Below are 23,197 nucleotides of genomic sequence, written 5' to 3'. Positions count from 1 at the left end.
CCAACCTAAAATGGGGGTTTGACTTCCTTCAGGTAACCCTTAAAGGAGACCCTGCTTGCTTTAATACAGGGGTGGCAGTATGTGGGCCCCAGGCCTCTCTATATGGCCTTTGGGACCCCCAGACCCCCTATCCCAAGGCCACACCCTTCCTTGAGTGCATTTTATTGCCTGGAATGGTCCCTTGGATTCTTATAATGACTCTTGCTAGCCTGGATGGAATATGTGAGCTAGTCTACTGTACAAAAGCAAAATTCATATTTATTGCTTTGCTTCCTTTCCTCTCTGGCCCAACCCACCACCAGCATGTGGCCCCTGGAAGGTTGCTTAGAAGGGAACATGGCCCCCAGGCTGAAAACAACATACCCACCCTTATTTAAGCAGCCTTTGACTGCAGCAACTCGTGATTGCTGCAACGTGGCAGGAGTGGAGGTGGAACACAAGGATGGTAGCAGTGCCTTCTCAAGATGAAGGGAGCTGATCTGGCGCTCTGAAGGTACTTTGCCCAGCTAAGACAACGAACGGGAATAAAGCCTAAAAAGCTAGAGAAGAAGAGGACCAGTTGCCCAGTCAGCTCAGAAACCATCCAAAACGGGGTGAGGTTGCAACGGCTGGAGGGAAAAGTTGGAACACGTGGGATGCTGGGGTAGTGACAGTCAGGCAACCAGCAGGCAGTGAGATGTATACAAAATGATACTAGGCCCTGGCAGGCTTGCAGTCTCCCTGGATAGAAGGCAAGCTCCTCAGTCTGCCCTCCTCACTCAATGCAATGCCACTTCAGAAGTATAGTCTCTGAGGAACCATGTGTTCTCTGCTGTTGTAGGACAACTTGTAGCATTAAGAAATTATCAACTTAGTGATTTCCTTTTGTTTCTACTCCCCCTCTCCCCCAGAAGATATAAAACATTAAAGAACCCAAAATAACCGGCAGGAGGGAATCACCCTGCTGCTGTGAATGTGTCTGTCTGCCCTAGCCTGCAATGAAAGAGGCTTGTTTTGTTCTGTCTGACAAGCTTCTCTGCAGGAGAAGAGCAAAGAGTCCTGCCAGTTGGCACAACTTCCGTTCAGACTTCAAACTCCCCATCTTTTCCATGCAGCAGAAGGAGAGGCAGCCAGAGCTGTGTGCTGCTGCCTCTGACATGACTGCTCGCTCCTAAGCACTTTGTTCGCAGCCGGGTTTTGTTCCTTGCTTTTCTGGTTGAGTGATGTTTGAAAGGGATGCATGGAGGTGTATACGTTTAGCATAACCAAGGAAGACTGTTAAGTGAGAAAAGCCCAGTGTTTACTCCTCTCAAACTGGAAAGAGTATTAGATAGCTGCATGACAAATTGCAGATAAACTTTGCCAGGGATCTTGAATGCAGAAGCTTTTTGAGCTAATCCGGCACCTTGAACCAATCACCATCACATCACCTAGCAAGATCACACATTTGGGCCGCAAGCAGCTCCGCCAAATCAAGCCGGGTGCCTTAATACTGAAAAACAGCACCTAGCAGCAACACTGCTATTAACTTCCCTGCATTTATGTCGTTGGAATATAATTTCATACCTGCTGTTGGCTCAGCTATGAAACTCTCTACAAGAGCAAAATAGGTAGCATTAGCTAAAGCAGAGATGAGTCCCCTTTTTACCCCAAGGGCCACATTCCATTCTGGGAAAACTTCCAAGGGCCACATGACAGTGATGGGTGGGGTTAGAGGGAAAAGGGGTCAGAGCAACAAATGCAAATTTGGCCTTTGTATAGTAAACTAGTTTCTACATAAATTGACACACACCTTTTTATCCTGGCAAGCAAAGGGCATCATTAGAATTTGAGGCCACATTCTAGGCAGGCAAAACCACTCAAGGAGGGTTTGAACCAGGGCCAATAATGGACATGGCCTGAGATGCAGGGGGAATCTGGGGAGAGAATATGTTGTGGGGAAAGTCTTGAGGGTCCAATAGAAAGTCTTGGGGGCAGTATTTGGCCCCTAGACCTGAAGGTTCCCCCTCCTGAACTAAAAGGAGCAGGCAAGAGGCCATGGTGCATTTATCATGCTTAGTTGACAAATCACTTTTAGCAGCCAACCAATAATATTTGTATAATATTTAGAAACACAGAGCAAGTGGGGGGGGGGGATTCCACCATTTAGATGAGACGGTTTGCTAAAGGTTAGAAGTGAGCTTTTGAGTCACACAGCTTCATCGGCAAAAAAAATTCAGTACAGTACTAAGATGGGAGACAAAAGTCAAGCCACTTTCAGTTATCCTTGCAATGCCTCAAATTATGCAGTCGCCCCCCCCCATTCAAATTCTTCAAACAAAGTAGGATAAGTTGTGCAGAACAAGCCAACATATTCATTGCTTTATAATTTATTCAAATTAGAGTCGGTGGGTCTCATTTTCCAAATGTTTTATTTCTGAGGGTTTTTCAAGCAATGGGCTGATCTGCTGGTTCCTATCACTTGGGTTCAACTTCAGCTGCTGCCCCCGGTCTTTTGAAATGACAATGTTACAGGATATACATTTTAAAAATAAAATTAATAGGGGGAGGGGGAGGACAGCTCAGAATATATCCAGCCTAGCTCTAGGTTCCCTAAAGTTTAGATCTGTTAACATTACAGCTAATCTGATGCTGTTACTCTGTTAAAAGTGGGTGATCCTCCCTTCTCTAGTTCACATCAGACTGCTTTGGCACAGAGTTGTTTATTTTTTAAAAAAGGAAAGAATGAAATTTGGATCAATGCAAATTTGAGCTAACTTTACCTCTCTGAGCCCAAGGCCCTGCCCCTCTCAATGGGGCTACCCAAACCTTTTCATTCTAAAAACAAGCAAGCCTACTTTCCTTAATCTTTGCTTACCTGGCTGGCAGAGCTAAGCCACCATAAGGAGGGGAATGAGGTCTCTTCTTTCCCTCTCTGGCACCCAGGCAAAAGACTCTGCTAGCCCCTGAGAAATGTAATTTCACCCAAGGATGACCGCAGTGTCTCTGCTCTAAACAGCATTTTTACTTTTTCAGGTTCATATCACCATTGCTAATTTTATTTTATTGTTGTCGGCTGCTTGCGTGGCTTTGTGATCCGCATCAAAAATTGATAAGCCGAAGGGGACAATAGTAATATTTTTAAAATAAAAATAAATGGGGGACGGGAATCAGATAATAAGCAAGAGACCTTTGTAAATCCATACTTCTGCCAGACTCCTTAGCGCCTACTTTGGAAGCCTGCAGTTTCAGAAGCAAAGAGTCCACACTGAGACGTGTGAGAAGATGCTTGCTAAAATAGGACACATCTCTCTAGGTCTATTATTGGCTCAGCAGCTGGCTATCCAGCATGGAAGTTTTCCTTAAATTAAATAATAAAAAAGCTCAGTGAACAAGAAGTACCTGTCTTCGTAGATCTCTTGTTTTCTTGGTCATCTTGTCAATTGCTATGTTAAGTGGGTCTCCTTTCTCCTTCCTTCCAGTCTGTTCAAAAGATAAAGCACAATTAAAAAATTAATTAGGTAAAACACAATGGAAAAAAAGACATTAGGAACTTCAGCTTGCATAAAATATGTATATCACTCCCTTCCAGCTGCAGCCACTCCAGTATACACAAAAATATTTGATCACATGTGGGAACCCACCTGGATCAGGCTAAAGATCCATCGAGTCTAGCCTATTGCTCCCAAAGTGGTCAACAAGATGCCCATTGGAAGTCTGCAAGCAGCATTCAAGTGAACCAGCACTCTCCCCAACTGCATTTCCCAGCTACATGTATTCAGACTACTTTGATGGTGGAGGGAGAACATAGCCATCACAGCTAGGAGCCACCTCTGCCCTCCACCGAAGTGGAAATCTGTCTAACCAGGAGCACACAAATGCATCAGAATGAATGTGGTGTCCTAGATTGTAGGAAACACAGTCCAGGAATGGGAGTGTTCAGCTTTTTGAGTGGTTCTCATTAGTATCAGATATATGGACAAATGCCATGTATTTAGCAGCAAAACAAGTTTGGGACTATAGAGGTGTGATCTGTTGGGGGACTTCATTCCAACACCTATCTTAGCTGCCTGCACTCCTTTGGGACAGCCCTTGATAAAAACAAGAGTGACCTTCCAACTGCAAAACCCAAAAGGTCTCCAATGCATCCTCCCGGACATTTGATCAAACTCTGGCCATACTTTCTTGCCAGATCCTTCATTCTGTAGATGCACGTGACTCCACTGTCAGCTGGTTCTTCTCCTACACATCAGATCATTTGTACACATATAACACCCTTTTAGGGTGGCGCTGTGGGTAAAAGCCTCAGCACCTAGGGCTTGCCGATCGAAAGGTCGGTGGTTCGAATCCCCGCGGCGGGGTGCGCTCCCACTGCTTGGTCCCAGCGCCTGCCAGCCTAGCAGTTCGAAAGCACCCCTGGTTGCAAGTAGATAAATAGGGACCGCTTACTAGCGGGAAGGTAAACGGCGTTCCGTGTGCTGCGCTGGCTCGCCAGATGCAGCTTTGTCACGCTGGCCACGTGACCCGGAAGTGTCTCCGGACAGCGCTGGCCCCTGGCCTCTTAAGTGAGATGGGCGCACAACCCCAGAGTCTGTCAAGACTGGCCCGTATGGGCAGGGGTACCTTTACCTTTACCTTAACACCCTTTTACTTTTCAGCTCCTTCATTTCACCTCTATTCTTCTTCTCTCTCTCTCTCTCTTGCACTCTACATGGGTGGCCTAATCAAATCCCACATTTTTTTTAATATCACCTACAGCAGATAGCACATCACCCGATCTCAGACCTTCCCACCCTCCATCCAACCTCCAGCTACCTGGCTGATAAGTCTGCCTGGATGTCTTCTTGCTGTCCCTTGCATAGCCCCCATTTTGTTTCCCGGGAAAACATCCTGGCCTGTAGGATTGTGCCCTCCCTCTTTATACTGCTTTGCTTCTGTCTCATCGCCAATCGGGAGTTATTTCCTATATTAAGTTTTTCAACTCCAATATTAAGGGGATAACTGCTGAGTGCAGCAGATTACTTTAAAACAAATCATAAAAGGATGAAGAGGGGAGATTAAGGTGACTCAGTAGATCGCACCGAAGTTTTGTGCTAATGCATTATATCCCTGTACTGTAGCCTTTGCTCTAGGAAAAAAAAAATCTGGCAATACTCCTCACTATAAAACGAATATTAAGAGCTTCTAATCTCCATCCTGCCAGGCAGCAGGGATGTTAAAACATGATAATAAGCAGCAAAACAGCTTGAGGACAGAAGGAAAATGTTCCTTACGACGGTAACAAGGCTCACATTGGCAGACATTAGGTGCAGGATAAAGGCAACTTCCACTTAAAACATTTTCCCCCCTTGGAGGAAGTATCAACACAAAAAGATCCTCGATTCAAGTTTGGTTTTTTGGTGTTTTTTTAAGGAAGTTGGTAGGGTGGAAACTGTATTTTATAGTTCACGGTCAAATAAAAAAAACAGCAAAGAGGATAGCTTTAAAGGTCTAAGGGAGGGAAAGCTTTAAATGACTTCAGGGTATGTACTATCTTGCTTTTTAGAAGAAGGTTGTCTCTTTAAAGATTAGTTAATCTCTTATCACATTTTTTTTTTAAAACAACAACAACCAAGAACACCACAGTTTGAATCTTAGTGCTGCCTTCTATTCTCTGAAAGCTAGAATAGTCAGAGGTTACTATGAACTCCACAAAAAATGAATCAGTTACCTGTATTTCCTAATAGTGCAGGAAACAGCCATGAGTGGCTGGCAGCACTTGGAAATTGCAAGAGACAAAGTCTGACTTTGTGCAATGAGCACAAGGCGACATCAGAAGATCTGAGCAAACTGTTGCAGACAACTCCAACACCCAGACCTCATTAACAACACATATACTTCCAGAAGTGTTTGAAAATAAAACAATGGATACACTATAGCAGCTGGTATTGTGCAACACTTCAGACAACAGAAGAGCATGTGAATATATGAAGACTATTGTTGCATCAATGGCTTTTTAGGGTTTCAGACATGGGCCTTTCCCCAGTCCTCTTCTGGAGATGCCAGGGACTGAACTGAGTAACTTCTGCATTCGCAGTAGAAAACTGAGCTACAACACCTCCCCTCTTTTCAGAATTACCATGTGCTGACATACCGGTATATTGCTAGTATAATCCAATCTATCATCATCATCATTCTGCCCATCTGCTTGGGCTGCCCCAGCCATTCTGGTTGGCTCACAACCAGAGCTTCTTTTCAGCAGGAACACACTGGAACACAGTTCCATCACCTTTCAGGTGGGCGCCATTGTGAGCCCCACAGCAGGGAGGAGGAGAGGATGGAGAGTTCCAGCACCCTTTTTGCATGAGAAATAGCCCTGCTCACAACAAATTAAAATATCAAACACAGTAAAACATGAACCATTAAAAACTTCTCTGTATAGGGATGCCTGTCTTCTAAAAGTCAGATAGTTGTTTATTTCCTTGACATCTGACGGGAGGGTGCTCCACAGGGTGGGCACCACTACCGAGAAGACCCTCTGCCAGGTTCCCTGTAACTTCACTTCTCTCAATGGGGGAACTGACATAAGGTCCTAGGAGCTGGATCTCAGTTTCCAGACTGAACAATGGAGGTGGAGACTTTCCTTCAGGTATACAGGGCTGAAGCCATGTAGGTCTTGAAAAGTCAGCACCCACACTTTGATTGCACTCAGAAATGTACTGGGAACCAATGCAGATCTTTTAGAACCAGTGTTACATGGCCCTGGTGGATACTCCCAGTCACCAGCCTGGCAGCAGCATTTTGGATTAGTTGTAGCCCCACATAGAGCATATTGCACAGTAGTCCAAGTGGGAGATAACCAGAGCAAAACAACTGCACCCTCCAGAAACTCTCAGCAGGATGTTCCCCGCACCCAAAAATGAGGGTGTTATGACAGGTTGGCTTGAGAGATTGGAAAGCCATCTTCCCTTAAGATATAATGCAAAGGGTATTGATATAATGTGAACAAACAGCATTATAAGCTGGTTTGGTTTTTTTGCTTTTTTATTGTACAATGTTTATTGTAATGATATGTTCATCGTATCATTAAAGGTCTTTTAATACTAACATGATGTTCTCTCATCTGGTAATGGGTACAATCAACACACACACAGACACACAGAATCACAGAAGGGCAGCCATATTGTATAACTATTAATAAATCAAATTGCCCCCAGTGTATAACCTGGCACTCAGTTGTACTCTTTCTTAATAAGTAGGGAAATTAAATGTGTGAGACAGTTTGGTGTGGGAAAGAAACCCCTCTACTTGAACCTATGATCCAGGTATCCGAAAAGGAAGACATCCAGAGAACTAGAATACATATACCGGTAGTTTAAATAGTTTAAAAGAAAGGGGGGAAAGGACAGGTGATGGATCATAGCTGCTGGCAGCCTTTTTTGTATGCCATCTGTTGTATGCTGGAAATATATGTGTTTATTAAAGTATACTTAGTGTCTTTAACATTTCATTAACATAGGGTTGCCATATTTCTAAAAGTGACAATCTTGAGCTTTTTTGGGGAAGTTATTGAGCTTCTTTTCTTTTTCCTTTTTGGCCAAGGTTGTTGATGTTGTTTCTTAGTTTTGCCCAAAGTTATTGACCTTTTTTTGCAAAATCTTAAAAAAGAGAGCAAAGCTTTTGAGCTATTTTTAAGGTCATTAGCAAAAATCTACACTTCCGTATGTCCGGATTTTCCTAGACTTTTAACAATTTCCACCTGGACACTGTTTCCGACAATCAAATCCCATCTACGTCTGAGAAATTCCTACGTATCAAAACTGTGATTTTGGAAAGAAATTCCTAGAGGCCATTACAAACACGCATGTATTGCACTCCCCAGAGCTGCAGTAAAAAGCATACACTGATCTAAGAAACTGACATAAATTATTTGGCTCCATAAACTAGAGAACAAATGCTAGTCATTTTCTCTGTGTATGTGTGGCACACACACAGACACAGACACACACACACACACACACACACACACACACAAATACGGGGCATCAGTCAGACATGAATCCAGTCCTGATTTTATTGGAATCTGCAACAATTGCATTCAGAAATGCAACCTTTGCAAGAGCACTATTTACTAGCTAAAAGTATGGTGGCAACAAAAGCTGTGCAGGAAAAGTACACGTCACTCAAGTTTACTGCTGTACCAAAGTGCCATTGTGCTTCTAGTAACGAAAGCAAGATAAAGGGAGCCTTAGAATTAAGGGGTTTTAAAGAAACAAGGCCCTCCTTTCCTGTACAAGAAGCACCAGCCACAAATATAAGGCATTTTACAATGCATCAATTCGTAACACAGACATATTCCTGCTTTTTCAAATAGTTCTGCAAAAAAAAAAAAGTTAGAAAACAAGGGCCATTGTTTTCCAACAATGAAATGTTCCCTCGTGGAGTCTGTGCAACTGATATACAAGTGAAAGCTAAAACCACTCCGGCAGCTCACCTACTAACATATTATTACCCATTGTATGTCCAAAACATCCCGGTGCCATTTACCCAGTAATTTATCCAGAAAGAGACAGCCAGACAGATTATCTATCGATCTAACAGCTATAGTGCCTTAATGTACATTTCTTCCATCTCTCTCTTTCTCTCTTCACTCCCTCCCACCATGGTCAGATCATCAGCAAGGAAGATGACACCGTTATTCACAGCTCATTCAGAACTTCAATATCACACTCTTTTATTAAGGCATGCATTACTATTCGGGGATGATGACCCTCAAATGATTCCCAGTATTTCCGTCCTACTAGAAAACATCATTATTCTTTTAAAGAAATTCTCCTTAATATCTCAGAACTGGTAGGCAGGAATGTAATAGTAAGAGGAAGTAAAACCCAGTCACAGGAACATTTGGTAGACATGGCGATTTTATTTCTCCAGGAAGGACCATTAATTATATGTGCCACCACATTCCTCCTCCTTTTGACTTCTCTTACCCCATCTGCTTCCTCCCTCCCTCCCAAATGACCCAAGGATGGATGGGCACTCTGTGTTCTAGCAGCCATATGGTAGCAGGTGGTCACATCAACAAGGATTACCAGAGAGAGCTCTTGGGGTGAATGCGTCTTTTGATAGAGAATGTGCGATGGGACAACCTTGTCCACAAATTAAGAGACCTGTAATTGGTTTTGCTGGGCCAACACACTCACTGTGAGTCAAGGCTGGTTCATGCTATTCATATCCACTCTCAACATCCAGTAATGATGTTTGTGGGGGGGGGGGTGAGTGATGACAAATAGAGCTCCACATGTCATACGTTCACACCTTCTTAAACTGTCTCTCAGGAAATAACATTCAATGAAGTCAATTTACACAAACAACTGCTGATCATTGAGAGTTAACCAAAATTCTGCAGCTAGACTGCTGATGGGGGCAGACTATCACCAGCACATAATTCCAGTGCTCAAAAGCTTATACTGACTTCTCATATGCTACCGGATCTGGTTTAGGTTGTTGTATCAATTAACGAGGCCCTTAACAACTTGGGCCTGGAATACCTCAGGGACCACCTGTTCCCTTATATCCTTGCTCAGTCACTTAGTTCTTCTGTGGAGTCACAGCCAGTGTTCTTCAACAGATGCATGGCTTGTATCTACCAGGGGCCATGCATTCAGTACTATGGACTTTTATGGAATTCCCTTCCAGTTGAGATCAAATAGCCCCTTTCCCTGTTCAACTTCCAGCAGCTACTGAAGACTTTTTATTATCCCAACTAGAATTATAACTGAATTATGATTTTATATCTTTAACTGATCTTTATTTGCATTATATCAAGTTTATTGTACACCATACACAGATAATTGCAATTATGCAGTGTATAAATGGTCAAAAGTGCTCAGTCGGTACAGCATGATGCTCTTAATCTCAGGGTTGTGAGTTCAAGCCCCACATTGGGCAAAAGATTCCTGCACTGCAGGGGGTTGGACTAGATGACCCTCATTGTCCCTTCCAACTCAATAATTCTATGAGTCTAAATAATGAAATGAAATGCAGTGACATCAAGAGGCATACATGCATGGCTGGAGCAGGTCTTTAGCTGATCTAAAGCACTGAATGTCACATGCTGACTGGGTTGTGAGAAGCGTTCCTAAGGGATGACTCACTTCAACTGTGGCTATAAAGCATCCCTGATACAAAACTATGCCAGCACACTTATTTTCACTAGCAAGCCACACACATATAACATAACTAGAATGTGATTATTCATTTGACTTTTCAGCTGCTGACTACAAAGAAGTTTCTAAGAAACTTGCAGAAAGGTTAAAAGCCAAGATGGCATAACATAAAAAAAATACATTTCAATCAAAATAAGTTTATTTTTTATTTTTTTTTAAATGGTCTCTAAGGTACTTCTGGACAATTTTTACATTTATTTCGACTGCATCAGACCAGCACGGCTAACTATCTGAATCTAGAATACATTTCAATGACATCATTCCAATAGCCCATAAAGAAACCCAGCAGAAAAGAAAACAAACAAAATCAATAGAAAGGATATTTCATCCTAAAGGCCATCAGCCCATTTGTCACAATCCATCAAATGCTTGAGAAAATAGATTTAGCCTAGCACCAAATGGATATCAATGGTAGAGCCAGGCAGACCTAACTGGGGAAAACATTAGCTTTAAATGGCTCCCTCCCTTATCATGAGCCTCCCTCAGAGGGGGCACCCAGAAAAAGGTCTGGGCAGGTTCATATTGGGAGGAGTGCCCAGTAGGTATTGAGGTCCTGAGCTGTAAAAGAGTTTAACTATTTAAATCAGCATTTCGAATTGGGCCCAGAAATGTACAGCCAGTGCAGCAGTTCCAAGGTATTTGCTATATGATTGAGTCTCCTCGACTGTCAACACTCAGGTGGCTGCATTCTGCACTAGTGGTAGTATCTGAACTGCCTTCACATAAAACACATTGCAGTAATCTAATATTACCAGAATATAGGTTACTGCAGCCAGGTTATCCCTGTCCATATAGGGTTGTAACTGAGCCACCACCTAAAGTTGGTAGAAGGCACTCCATGCCATTGATGCCATCCGTGCTTCAAGTGACAGCAATGGATCCAGGAGAACCCCCAAACTAGGGATCTGCCCTTTCAGAGGGACCCCATCTGGAGCAGGCTGCACTCCACTCTTCTGGTCAGAAGAACCACACATTAACAGCATATTAGTTTGGTCTGGATTAAGCCTCAATATACTGGCCCTTATCCCTTCCATCATCGTGACCAGGCGCCTGTTGGACACAACCACCATCTCATTTGCAGAAGGTGAAGAGGAGTCTCAAAGCTGTGTGTTATCATCATACTGACAACAACACACTGCTGAACACTGTATCCTCTATCCTCCAAACACCACCTTCTGGAGCTGACCATCCACCCAAAAGCAGAACCACCATGCAACACAATAACTGATTCAAGGTCAGTTGGGTCTACAGAGCACTGAGCTTGACACAGGTCAAAATATGGGATATTCAGGTCCGCATTCTCTGATACTTTTTGAGCTGTCTGGAAAGTATGTATGAAAAGAACAACTGGGTGGGTGACACAGAAGCATATATACATATGGAGTTTGGTCAATCTACTACAGTATTAGATACTTGAAGTAGTAATTACTCTCCAAGATCTCAACTGAAGCTCTTTCTCAGCCTTGCAATCTGGAGAGGATCTAAACTCATCTCATTCACAGCATATCCTCTGCCAATATACTATAGTCAGGTATAGTCATGTTTGCAGAACAAAACAGGAAGGGGGGGTGAAGAAAACCCCATCAATTAAACTAATATTTTACCACCCATTAACTTGTGATGGCAACAATAGTTAGATTTAATAAATACACATATCCTTTGATTTCATACACTAGAGTGCATTCACAGTGCAGCTCAAACAGGTGGCTTAGAGGCCATGAATCATTATGTTTTGGGGTGCGGGGGAGGGAGGAAACAAGAGAAATCTCAATGACACTTTAGATTGTAGCCAAAGGGCTATTTAAATTTGCACCAAAACTCTTAGAATAACCCACATTCCAAAGATCTATCAGTGATTTTCACTTTTACTTCAGGAAATGATGCACTATTTCAATTCTAAATGAGTAAAAAAAATACACCCACTTTATTACATCCAAAGAAAACAGGTGCCTCCAATTTAACACAGGCATATGTTTTTGTGCAAGGAGATTTTATCAGGAGGTAGTAGACTCATCCTCCTACAGTGCACTTAAAAATTAACATGAGAGCACAGATGAACACACACGAGCAAGAGAAATACAGATAGAGAGGGGGAGATTTAAATAAATAGAAATGATCTTGGAGCCAATGATGACATCAAGAGAATGGGACAAGTTTGGAAATGGGCACACATGTACTGATGGATAGATGAGACATCTGAAAGTATTCCCATACTGGTGAAATAAGATAAGACTCAAAGCCAATTTTGGTAATGATTTATAATGCTTTCAGAATTATTTCAAATGCATCAGAACTAACTACCTTCAAACTTCTGTTTTCCCAATCGCACACAGCTTGTCCTCCCACTCCTTCCTGACTGCAAGAAAAAAACTTTCGATAGCGGAAGAAAATTTTTCTAGTTGGGCTTTCTGCTCCCTTCTATGGACAAGCGTGCCAAAGAAAAACCACATATTTTCTACAAACGCTTCAAATTATTACTGAGGACCATTTAAATTTGCTCCTGACAGACTTGGCTGGTAAAAACACATTTATTTGCTTGTGGCAGAAGTGGCTGGGTACCAATCTCCTTCTCTGTGAAGGGGTCCAACATGAAGAAACTGGGAATGCCCACTGGTGTCCCTTCTGCATTAGCACACCTGCACTGCATCCTGGGTTGACGATACCTGGTATGTTAATGAAGGCAGTGTTCTCTTACCTAGGCCATTTGCACATCATCTTAAGGATAATTTAAAGTTCAGCTTTGCAGTTTTCCTCTGAGAAGTCTATATTATTTGGCCATTTTAAAAAGACAGTGAGAAAAGCAAACTTCAAAACAATTAAAGAACAAGTACCGAAATTAGGACGTTGGGGATTCTGATGTTGGCAAAATCGACCTGTGAAAGGTATCGATTCAAAGTGATGGTTTTAACCTGTAAAGCCTTGTGTGGCTCAGAAACTGAATATCTCAAGGACTGCCTCTCCGCACGGGAACCAACCCAGTCCCTGCAATCAACATTTCAGGGGAGATTTGGAGGGTGGCAACATGATAACAAACCTTTTTAGTGGTGGCTCCCTACTTGTGGAATGCTCTCCCAAGGGACACTCACCTGGCACAATCTTTGCCTAGTTTTAGATGCCAGACAAAAATGTTCCTTTTTACCTGGACATCATTTCAAAGTCTTTAAGTACTTGAGTCCTCTTTTAGTGGGGCAGGATCTGTAAGACCTAAATTTTCAGTTGTATAGCTGGGTTTGATGTTTATATTGGTTGTATATAGTTGTAGGGTTTATACTGCTTGCAAGTTGCTTTGGGTCACTTGTGAGGAAAGTGACTAATAATAATAACAGATCGAATATGCAAGCAACATTGGTAGGAAAACAGTTACTTTATCACGTAATAAAAGAACTGTGATCAATGTGGCTGGTTGGGGGGGCGAGTTGGGGAATTGCATACTGTTACTTGAAATAAAGAAGGCTGATTGCCAAAGAATTGATGCTTTTGAATTATGGTGCTGGAGGAGACTCTTGAGAGTCCCATGGACTGCAAGAAGATCAAACCTATCCATTCTGAAGGAAATCAGCCCTGAGTGCTCACTGGAAGGACAGGTCCTGAAGCTGAGGCTCCAAGACTTTGGCCACCTCATGAGAAGAGAAGACTCCCTGGAAAAGACCCTGATGTTGGGAAAGATGGAGGGCACAAGGAGAAGGGGACGACAGCGGACGAGATGGTTGGACAGTGTTCTCGAAGCTACCAGCATGAGTTTGACCAAACTGCTGGAGGCAGTGGAAGACAGGAGTGCCTGGCATGCTCTGGTCCAGGGGGTCACGAAGAGTCGGACACGACTAAATGACTAAACAGCAACAACAACTTGAAATAAAGTCATGTTTCTAAAAGAAACACCCCATCCAACACATCTATATATTAAAATTAGAGGGCTATAAAAGCAAGAGCTGTCTATATGATGCTAGGAATGGCAGACAGATTATTTCAGTTATTCCACAGACTTTGCAAAAATTCAGAGGACTAACAAGAACCCCCATAGATCAGCAACTTCTCAGCAGTCTTTCCACAGGAGATGCTATGGGGTGGCAGAACTATATGCTTGGCTTACACAAGGCTGCAGGTTATCATGTTGGTGTACCAACTAGGATTTTGGGGAGGAAAGGTCTCCCCTTAAGTCCTTGGAGAGTTGCAATGGAGAAGGGCCATAGTGCAGATATATTTTATTTGTTTGTGTGCATAATTCATATCCTGCCTTTCCAGTCATATGATTCATTTCAAAACAAATAACAATAAATTACAGTCACTAAAACCAAAGCAAATATGCAACATAATTAATATTATTCAAGTGTTAGATGTCTGTGGGTGCCAGACCTCTGTAATCCCTGGATCCAGTAAGTGCCAAAAGCTAATCAAGCCAGGCCTGGGTGAAGGGCCATTCAGAAAACAAAGGATCAAAGGGATTGGTGTGGCACAACTGGGTGGAGCCCCCCTCCCTCAACAGATAAAGCCAGAGTTTAGAGTAGAGGGGTTAGGAGAGGTGGGGAGCAATATTAGAGAGCAATGCTTGATGTCTGTTTGAATCCAAGGCTGTGGCTATGGGAGAAGCAAGGCCACCTTGGGGTGTTGTCAACGCCTCCATCATAGGCCTGATCATCAACCAGATGCTGAAAACTACTGACCTGAGCAGTTTCCATGCCTTTCCTTTCATATTTTTTTCATTTTCTTTTTAAAGGCACAGCTTTTTGATCAGGTAAGAACATGCTTTTCTTAATTAGTTAACTGTCCATTTAAGTCATATATATATATATATATATATATATATATATATATATATATGCATGCAACTAGCCTTTGAGAGGGAAGCCTGCAAATGTCTTTGCTTAGATGGCAGCCAACATTTCATTGAAAGAGCTAATCTTCTAATTACCATCCACCGTAGCACCCACAACAAACTCATAATTTAAGGACCCACAGTTTGCCAGCTGCAAACTGCAATCTGTATTGATTCCATTTTCACTTCATTTGCTCTGCTTCCCAGTCGCAAATGATGCTTGTGCAAAGGTAATGCACAGGAAGCACATGTTCTTAATACTGTTTATGCAGTAATCTGCAACAGAGAAGGAAAGGGCCCTGGTTTAAATTGGAACAATCAAATCACAAGCAAAATAAGAAAAGTCCTTTCATTTGATTGATTAATTATCAATGATTATCATTGTTACTGCAGCCTCCGTTTCACAGAGGATCATCATTACCAAAGACATCAATACCAAAACAAACTTTCCTCCAACTGTTCTTACAGTTACTCCTTGAATCCCATACACTTCTAGTCCACAACAGGAAAACTATGGACCTCCTCAAAGTGTTATTTTATAGTCCTCCAACCTACTCCTTTCACTAATCGCTCCTAAAAGCCATCAGCATCCCTCTTTAGGTATGGTACTGCAAAAAGCAAGAGAAGTACTGGACAGATGAACCACAGAGGATCAGGGCATGAGTGAGGAACGTTGTACAGGGGCAGAAATAGATGTTGCTGTATAGGCTTCTCTGTATGACTCCCAAGAATCTCCCTCATTAACCTGTGCCCACCTTGGGTGCTTTTGTCTGAGAGAAAATCTGGATTTTCCATGGCTGTAATGTAGCCTACATTCTCATGCGGCCTCCAGAACATTAGCCACAAAGGAATGTGGCCCTTGAGCTGGGGAGAAACCTTCCCTGTGCCTGGTCCAAACCAATGTGGTACCTTCCCAGTTGTTGTTCCATCAACCCCAGCCAGCATGGCCAATGGTCAGCAATATAACAACATTTGCAATATAACAACATTTGGAGGGTACCACATTGGCTACTCCGACAGTATGTAAGACAGCTTACATACTGGTGGGGATGGGGGAATAAGTACATATAACCATTGCCTTAATAATCCTGGGAACCAACCCAACTCCTTCAAGGCATATTAAACATGGCAATGGGTCCCAAATCTTGCCTACTGGCATTTTGATATCCACTACAGGCACAGTAGGGCTGCCCTCCTCTAGAACCTTATCAGCTTCTATCAATGTAGAGTCCATTATACTAATTTGCAACGTTAGATGTCTGCCATCTCTATCCAATCTAATAATTAGAAGTGAGTACTATTTATAGAGTTATACTCACATGGGGAAAGATTGTGAATCTGAATAATGAGGAGTTCCAGGTAACTATCATTCAGATAACAGGTTTTCAAGTGTAGTCACTTGTTAGGGGGGGCTCCTAGTACATTGATGGAAGAATATTAACTCTCTGGCAGAGAGATAGCTCCAAGTTAGGAGAACTACCTACTTAATTATCTATAATAATCCTTCCAAAGCATAACAGTTTGTGGGAAATCTCCCATTCATGGCTCCGTCCTGTTAGCTTTATGGATCTAGGTGGATGCCCATATAAGGTGGAATATTAATGTAACACATCATGCTATCTATTTATTATAGATAAGGGAGACATACACTTATTATTTCAGAGATTAATGTTGCACAGCTTGAACTGAACCTGTTTAGAATAAAAAAGAATAAAAAATTGTCCGGACCCACAATTATGATTAAAAGCTTTACTAATCAGAACTTATTCAAAACAGGCACAAAAACAATCAACAGAACATCTAAATAGTTGTATAAAGCATATGCTTATCCAAGGATAGGTTTTTCTTCTTAAATATATAACATAATTATGATCAGAGCAAATATCAAAGCTTTGTCTCTCCCATAGCCTGCATTAGCCTGCATCCAGCCTTAAACCTCTGCAGCTCCTGGAGAGGGTTCATTATCACATCTTTCTCTTACTGTGCCTGGGAACAAAAGACCCAAGAGGCAACTCCCTCTCATAATGGAGATTTGCAATTAAATACCTAAGGTTAAACACTCACGTGTAAGAGCAGAGAACATAAACAGTTATTCAGCAACCTGTTAGAGCTCCGAGAGCTTCAGTATGCTTCAACTGAATTTTCTAATCTTAAACCCTTCCAACAATATAGGCATTCTCCATTTCAGTATGCAATTGAACAATTATATTTAACATTTACACCATTCTCTGCACCAACCTTCAAGATGATCTAGGTTTTCAGGTCTTGCTGACTATGAGAAGATATCCACCCCCCATATGTCATGTAGGCATAGGCAACTTCCCACTGGAACTGATAATCTCCACTGTTGGCCTTACACTACAGTGGATGCTTGGATATGTCCTTGCTTGTTTTTAAAGGCCCAATTCAGGGGTGGGGAACTGGATCACACCAGTGGGCTAGATTCTTATCTCACCCACCTGAGGGCCAAGTTTGGCAGTGAATGAGGCTGCACATCTGTCAATGATGTCGGTGAATGAGGCTGCACATCTGATGTCACAACTAAGTCAGGTTATTCATTTTTGCCCACAGGGTTTGAAAGCAAACTGTGCAGGCAAAGGCACAGTTCTGTACAGTACTTGCAAGGAGTGATGATCACTGGTATTTGATCAAAGTGCTTTGTGAGAGGCTTTACAGAGGAGATAGCAAACCTTCTTTTGGCTGAACCACATCTTTATCTGCCCCACACCTGATATACAAAATGTATATAGCCATAATACCGAATGAGAACACCAAGTGCCATAGGTTTTTGCCTCCTTTGGGGTGTATGGGGTATATAAGGAAGGGTAATACCTCTGGTAGAGGACACATCATGCTCTTTCTAAGGTAGTTTGCCCACCTTTGGTCCCTACCCTGCACTCAGCTCTCACCTGTGGCTCTTAGAAGCTGTCAGTATGCAAGAGCAGCCAAACCCCGGGAAATGGCTTTGACTGCCCAGCTAAACCAGGTGACGGTAGCCAAAGGGTCTTAAACCTTCAGTGAGTTAGGGATTTCCTCTGCATGTAAAGACAGGCTCCGGTGGATTGAGCGGACAAGACCAATAGCAGGTCCAACAGTCAAGAAGGCGATTTCTGCATGTACTGTAGAGGGAAGTGAGGGGCAGATGGGACTTGTCTGCCTGGGAAGGGAGCTCATCTAGAAGAAGGAAATATCTGATCCTAAACCTCTGCTGCCTTGAGGGTCATCTTCAGGAGAAGTAAAGGCTAAGGAGTAAACCCTACACAAATTTGAAGTGGAATCCCTAAGACGGTTAGATGGCACCTTGTATGCCTCCTTCCAGCAATTCCTACAGCCAAGCTAGTGCCAAAGGTATTGCTCTGCTTTCCCTTGGACCACATCACTGATTCTGAGAGCGGGGTCTTGCCATCTGGGAAGCCCAGGATCTCCATACACACTGCCCAGGCTTGTGTCCCAGGGAGTTTTGTGTCAAATGTGAAGGCTTGGTGGGTCTTGTAAGGCCCCTGGGTTAGAGGTACCCCACTGCTGGTGTCATTATTAGTGTTTTCTTGAAACACACACATACACAGAGAGGTAGCAACCATATACTACATATCCTCTAATGAACATGTCAAGTTTAGTGAGAACAGTGACCTGCATGCCTGGGAGCTATAGCCTTGTCCAGCTGGCCATCCCCCAGCAGAACCCCACCTGCACTGCAAAAATAAATAAAATAAATAAAAAATAAATAGTACAAGGATTAATTTGATCATGTAGCATAACTTCCCCCTATCACTCTGAATTAATGGCTGGCTGGCTAAGAAGATGACGAGATTCTCATTAGTGTAAATAATGAAGCACTGCTGAGCATTAGCTCTGCTCTTTGAGTCTTAAGAATTTCCCTCTAGGACCCTGTCATGAAGCTTGACAGAATCGGAAACGCATAATATATATTCTAAATTAAGTGGACCTGGGAAGAGAAACACAAAGGGTGACAGCTGGGAAGGAATCATCCTTGGTTCCTCACCATTCCAGGCACCTCCGCAACAAATCTTGCATACGACACACCGGCCAGGAACACCCGGCCATATATTCCTGCCACCTCTTCAGATCAATGTTCTAAGTGATAGCAATTCAAGTTTGCTTGTCAGTTTAATTAGGGAAAGTGAAACACAATTACAGGGCATTAGTGCAAAGCCAGTGCAAAAGGTCCATTTGGGATACTTGCAGCTGGAGAAACCAACTGACATGACATTTTCCATCAAAAATCTTAATTAAAAGCATTACCCGAGGGGGGGAATATAGCAAGTGCCACTAATAATGAACACTGTTTTCATCTATGCACTAATTAAAGCTCATATATTTATTTTGGAGGAGGTTTTTTGGCATTTCCTTAGCTGTCGTTTGGCACAAGGAGCATGAAATAAACCAGCCACATTTTAAAGGGAAATCTTTCTGTTCCCATAATCCTCCCTTCAAGCTAAGGCACGTTGAAGGCTTCACATTGGGGGGAGAGCGGGAAAATAAAGCAACAGCAGAGGGCAATAAGGAAAGATCCACCTGGTTGGAGACATTTGGAGAGCAAATGCCAACACTAGAAGCCTCCCAGCCAAGATGGGGGAGTTGGGGCATTTGGCTCAAAGGCAGAACTTAGTAGGAATAAAGGAAACCCAATAGAATGGCAAGAACCAGTGGGATACTGTTACCCCTGGAGCAGGGATGAGAGCCCTGGGAGTGATGCTTCTCTGTATGCCAAGGAAGGCAAAAAGTCCAACAAGCTAGAAATCCTAAAAGGGACAGAATCCTCCATAGAATTGTCATAATTTATTATTGGGTAACAGGGAATGTGCAAAAATGTTCAGGGAGATCTTGAGATGGGGAATAAAATCAAGAGGGAATCAGAAGAGGGAATGCTCTCATGACACAGAGGGTAATATTTATAGATACCCTAAACGACTGTGCCCTGGAATAGACCAGAGGGGAGGCAGCCTTGGGCTTAATCCTAACTGGCATCCAGGAACTGGCGTGGGACTAAATGTAGTTGATCCAACTGGGATCGGTGACCACAGTGCTAATCAAATTCAAAATATACGCAAGTGGACAACTGTCAAGGAAGTCCAATACAGTCCCATATGGCTTCAACTGAAGAAGTTCCTCATAAATGAGATGGTAAAAAAGGAAGTTGAAAGCGGGAGTCAGATGTCTCCAGAATGCTTGGTGGGGTAATTCAAAACCGCAATAAGAAAAGCTTGGCTGGAATATTTCACTTAGAACAGGAGAGGTCCCGTAAAGTCCAAGAGGATGCCAGGTGGTCAATGAGCAGGGTAAAGAAAGTTATTGGGAACATGAAGGGTTCTTCTTTTTTACAAATGGAAATATTACCCAGGTGAGAAGAAGGAAAGGAACACAGCCATGCCCCTCAAAATCCATTCAGATAAGTGCCATTGTACAAGTAGAGTTCTGCACATGGAACAGCAGATAAAACCATGGCACTCTTAATCTTAAGGGTCATGAGTTTGAGCCCCATATTGGGGAAAATATTCCTGCATTTCTGCATTGCAGGGGTTTGGACTAGATGACCCTCGTGGTCCCTTCCAACTCTAAAATTCTATGATTCCATGAGGATATTGGAACTATAGACTGACATTACAATGTTTTTAGCAATATGTTTCTCATTGATTTTCATTGCATTTCTTATTCTCCTTTGTCTACTCCCTGCCTGGTGCAGGGGAGAGGAGGGAGAAGTTCCATTCTATGAGAAGATATCTCTTGTGCTAGCAGAAAAAGAACATTAAACACCCATTAAAGTCCAACATATACTAAAACATACATCAAAAGCAAGAAGCCAGCTGTTGGGCGAAAAGGACACATAGGTATGCTTAAGCTGGATCGGGCAATTGCAGCAGGGGGAAACCTGCATTTTGTATTCTTGATATCCGTCTTCATAGCTGAAGATGAAGGGCAGACACCTGTGACTGAACTGTGGCAAATACTGATGACAAAATATGAAGTTCAAGGCCCAATTGACAATTTAAAAACATAACTCATCAGGTTCAGCTGGTATCCACCCAACAGTTCTTAAAGAATTCAAATGTGAAATTGCTGATCTTCTAACGGAAAATATGCCACTTGTCAGCTGAGATGATCAGACTCCATACCTGAATTCTGGAAAGTGGCCAATGTAGCAACATTTTTCAAAAAATGGGATCCAGGAAATTATAGGGCAGTTAGCTTAACATCTGTCCTGGGTATATTGATAAAAGTTTTATTTAAAGATAAAAGTTATCCAACACAGAGAACACAGGTAGGGGACCTGCACCCCTAGGCACCTGCTGGGATAGTGTCAACACCCCTCTCTACAAGCAATCATTTGAGAGTTCTGGTAGGACAAATGTGCTCCTCCCATACCACCCTGCTCAGTGGAAAAGGGAGAGGGAGAGGAGAGATAGAGAGAGGGTGGAAAGAAAAAGAAGTACTTAATCAAAAGAGTATAAGAAGAGCCTTCTGGATCAGGCCAATGGCCCATCTAGTTCAGCATCCTGTTCTCATAGTGGTCAACCAGATGACTGTGGGAAGCCCATAAGCTTGACCCATGCATAACAGCCCTCTCCCCTCCTGTTGTTTCCAGCAACTGGCATTCAGCAGCATACTGTCTTTGACCATGGAGGCAGAACATAGTCATCATGGCTGGTAGCCATGGAGAGCATTCTCTCCCATGAATTTGACTAGTCCTCTTTTAAAGCCATCCAATGAGATGGCCATCTCTGCTACTGTGGAAGCAAGTTCCATAGATACACCTGAACGCTGGACCCATCACTTGAGAACCTTCTTTGTGTGCATCCTCTGTGAGAGGCTATATGAGAGCAGGCCTTTTCTGCAGTGGCTTCCTGCTTGTGAAATGCTGTCCGCAGAGAGACTCGCCTGGCAACTTCGTTACACATCTTTAGGCTTCGGGGAAAACATTCCTCTTATCTCAGGCTAATTAAACAATCTGTGGCCTTTTGAACCATGAGTGAGGGAATTATTGTTTGTTACTATGGTATGTATTTTTGTATTTTTATTTTGTTAACTGCCCTGCGATCCTCAGATGAAGAGAGGTAAATAAATGTATTTTTTTAAAAAAATGTTTCACACAGTACATAGTTACACTGTGGAATTTGCTACCACAAGATATGGTGATGACCTCCCATTTAGATGGCTTTAAAAGAGGATGAGGCAAATTCATGCGGAGGAGGCTCACTGTCTACCCCGACTACCAGTAACCATCAGGTTATCAGCCCTAAATGGAGATGATCCGAAGTGAACCTGAGACCTGCATGCTCCACCGACCTGCATGTAGACCAGGGATGGCCCCTGCTCATTGGCAATGGTAGGGCAGAAGGTAAGGAGCCCCCCAGTAGGAAGAGCCAGAGCCAAATAGATGCAGAGTCAATGAATTCTAGTTTTGTCTCCATCCACCTCCCTGTTGAGGTCTACAAGGGGCAACGCTGAGACCAACAAGAGGAAGTAGATAGCCAGGGCCACCCTCTGGACTAAGAAGGCAGGTGGACTTGGAAGCCAAGTGAGACTATACCCCATTTAACCCAACGGGCTGACTTCCACTGACGTAGACAGCTTGCACTTCAAATCTTCAAAATAATTAAATTAAAATTATGTAAGACTCAAATTAGAGAAGGGGTTCCGATATTTGATGCTAAATTTACAACCTCCCTCCCTCAATGGCTCAGGTAACACATACACACCAGGCATTCATTGGGGGCAGGGGCCCACTTGGCTGTTCTTATTACTGTTATTCCAAGCATAGAGCATTAGGTTGACTGTCATTTGCCTATTCATCTCTCTCCTGCTCCTCTGAGACTAGCAGGCGTATTGGTTTCTACCTTGATTTTCAATTATAGTAACAAAAGTTGGCAGGGATGTGCCGAGATATATATCTCAGCACAATGTCCTGTCCTGAACTGACTGATTTGCGTGGCTTCTGTTTTCCTTTGCCTTGCGGCAAAACTGTGCAGCTGATTTATCCTGATGACCAAACAGGCCTCCTTCATTTCACCAGGGGCCCTAAAAAAACCTCATCCGCCCCTTCCAGTGTTGCTTGTGTCATGTAGCTGCTCAAAAAGGAGCAAGACACATCATGGAGAAATGCAAGGAGCAGGCATTTGACCTGCTACCACAATGTGTACAGGACAGAAGGTGGAATGGCTTTGGGAAATCAAACCCTGATCCTACAGGCTGGCTACAA

General features: G+C 42.9%; 1 protein-coding gene across 4 annotated transcripts in view; it reads right to left on the bottom strand.

Moving 5' to 3' along the window:
- CTNNA2 (catenin alpha 2) overlaps positions 1-23,197 on the bottom strand; it is a 547,409-nt gene that overhangs the window by 154,014 nt on the left and 370,198 nt on the right. For all 4 annotated transcript variants that reach the window (XM_028744068.2, XM_028744067.2, XM_028744069.2 and 1 more), the window contains one exon: positions 3,361-3,441. In XM_028744068.2, the coding sequence (XP_028599901.1) occupies positions 3,361-3,441 (81 nt within the window). The remainder of the gene's footprint in view (positions 1-3,360; positions 3,442-23,197) is intronic.

This window comes from Podarcis muralis, chromosome 9 (genome assembly GCF_964188315.1).
Source record: "Podarcis muralis chromosome 9, rPodMur119.hap1.1, whole genome shotgun sequence".
Classification (NCBI taxonomy): domain Eukaryota; kingdom Metazoa; phylum Chordata; class Lepidosauria; order Squamata; family Lacertidae; genus Podarcis; species Podarcis muralis.
The sequence above is the reverse complement of the archived record's forward strand: the minus strand, read 5'-3'. Positions and strand labels throughout refer to the sequence as shown.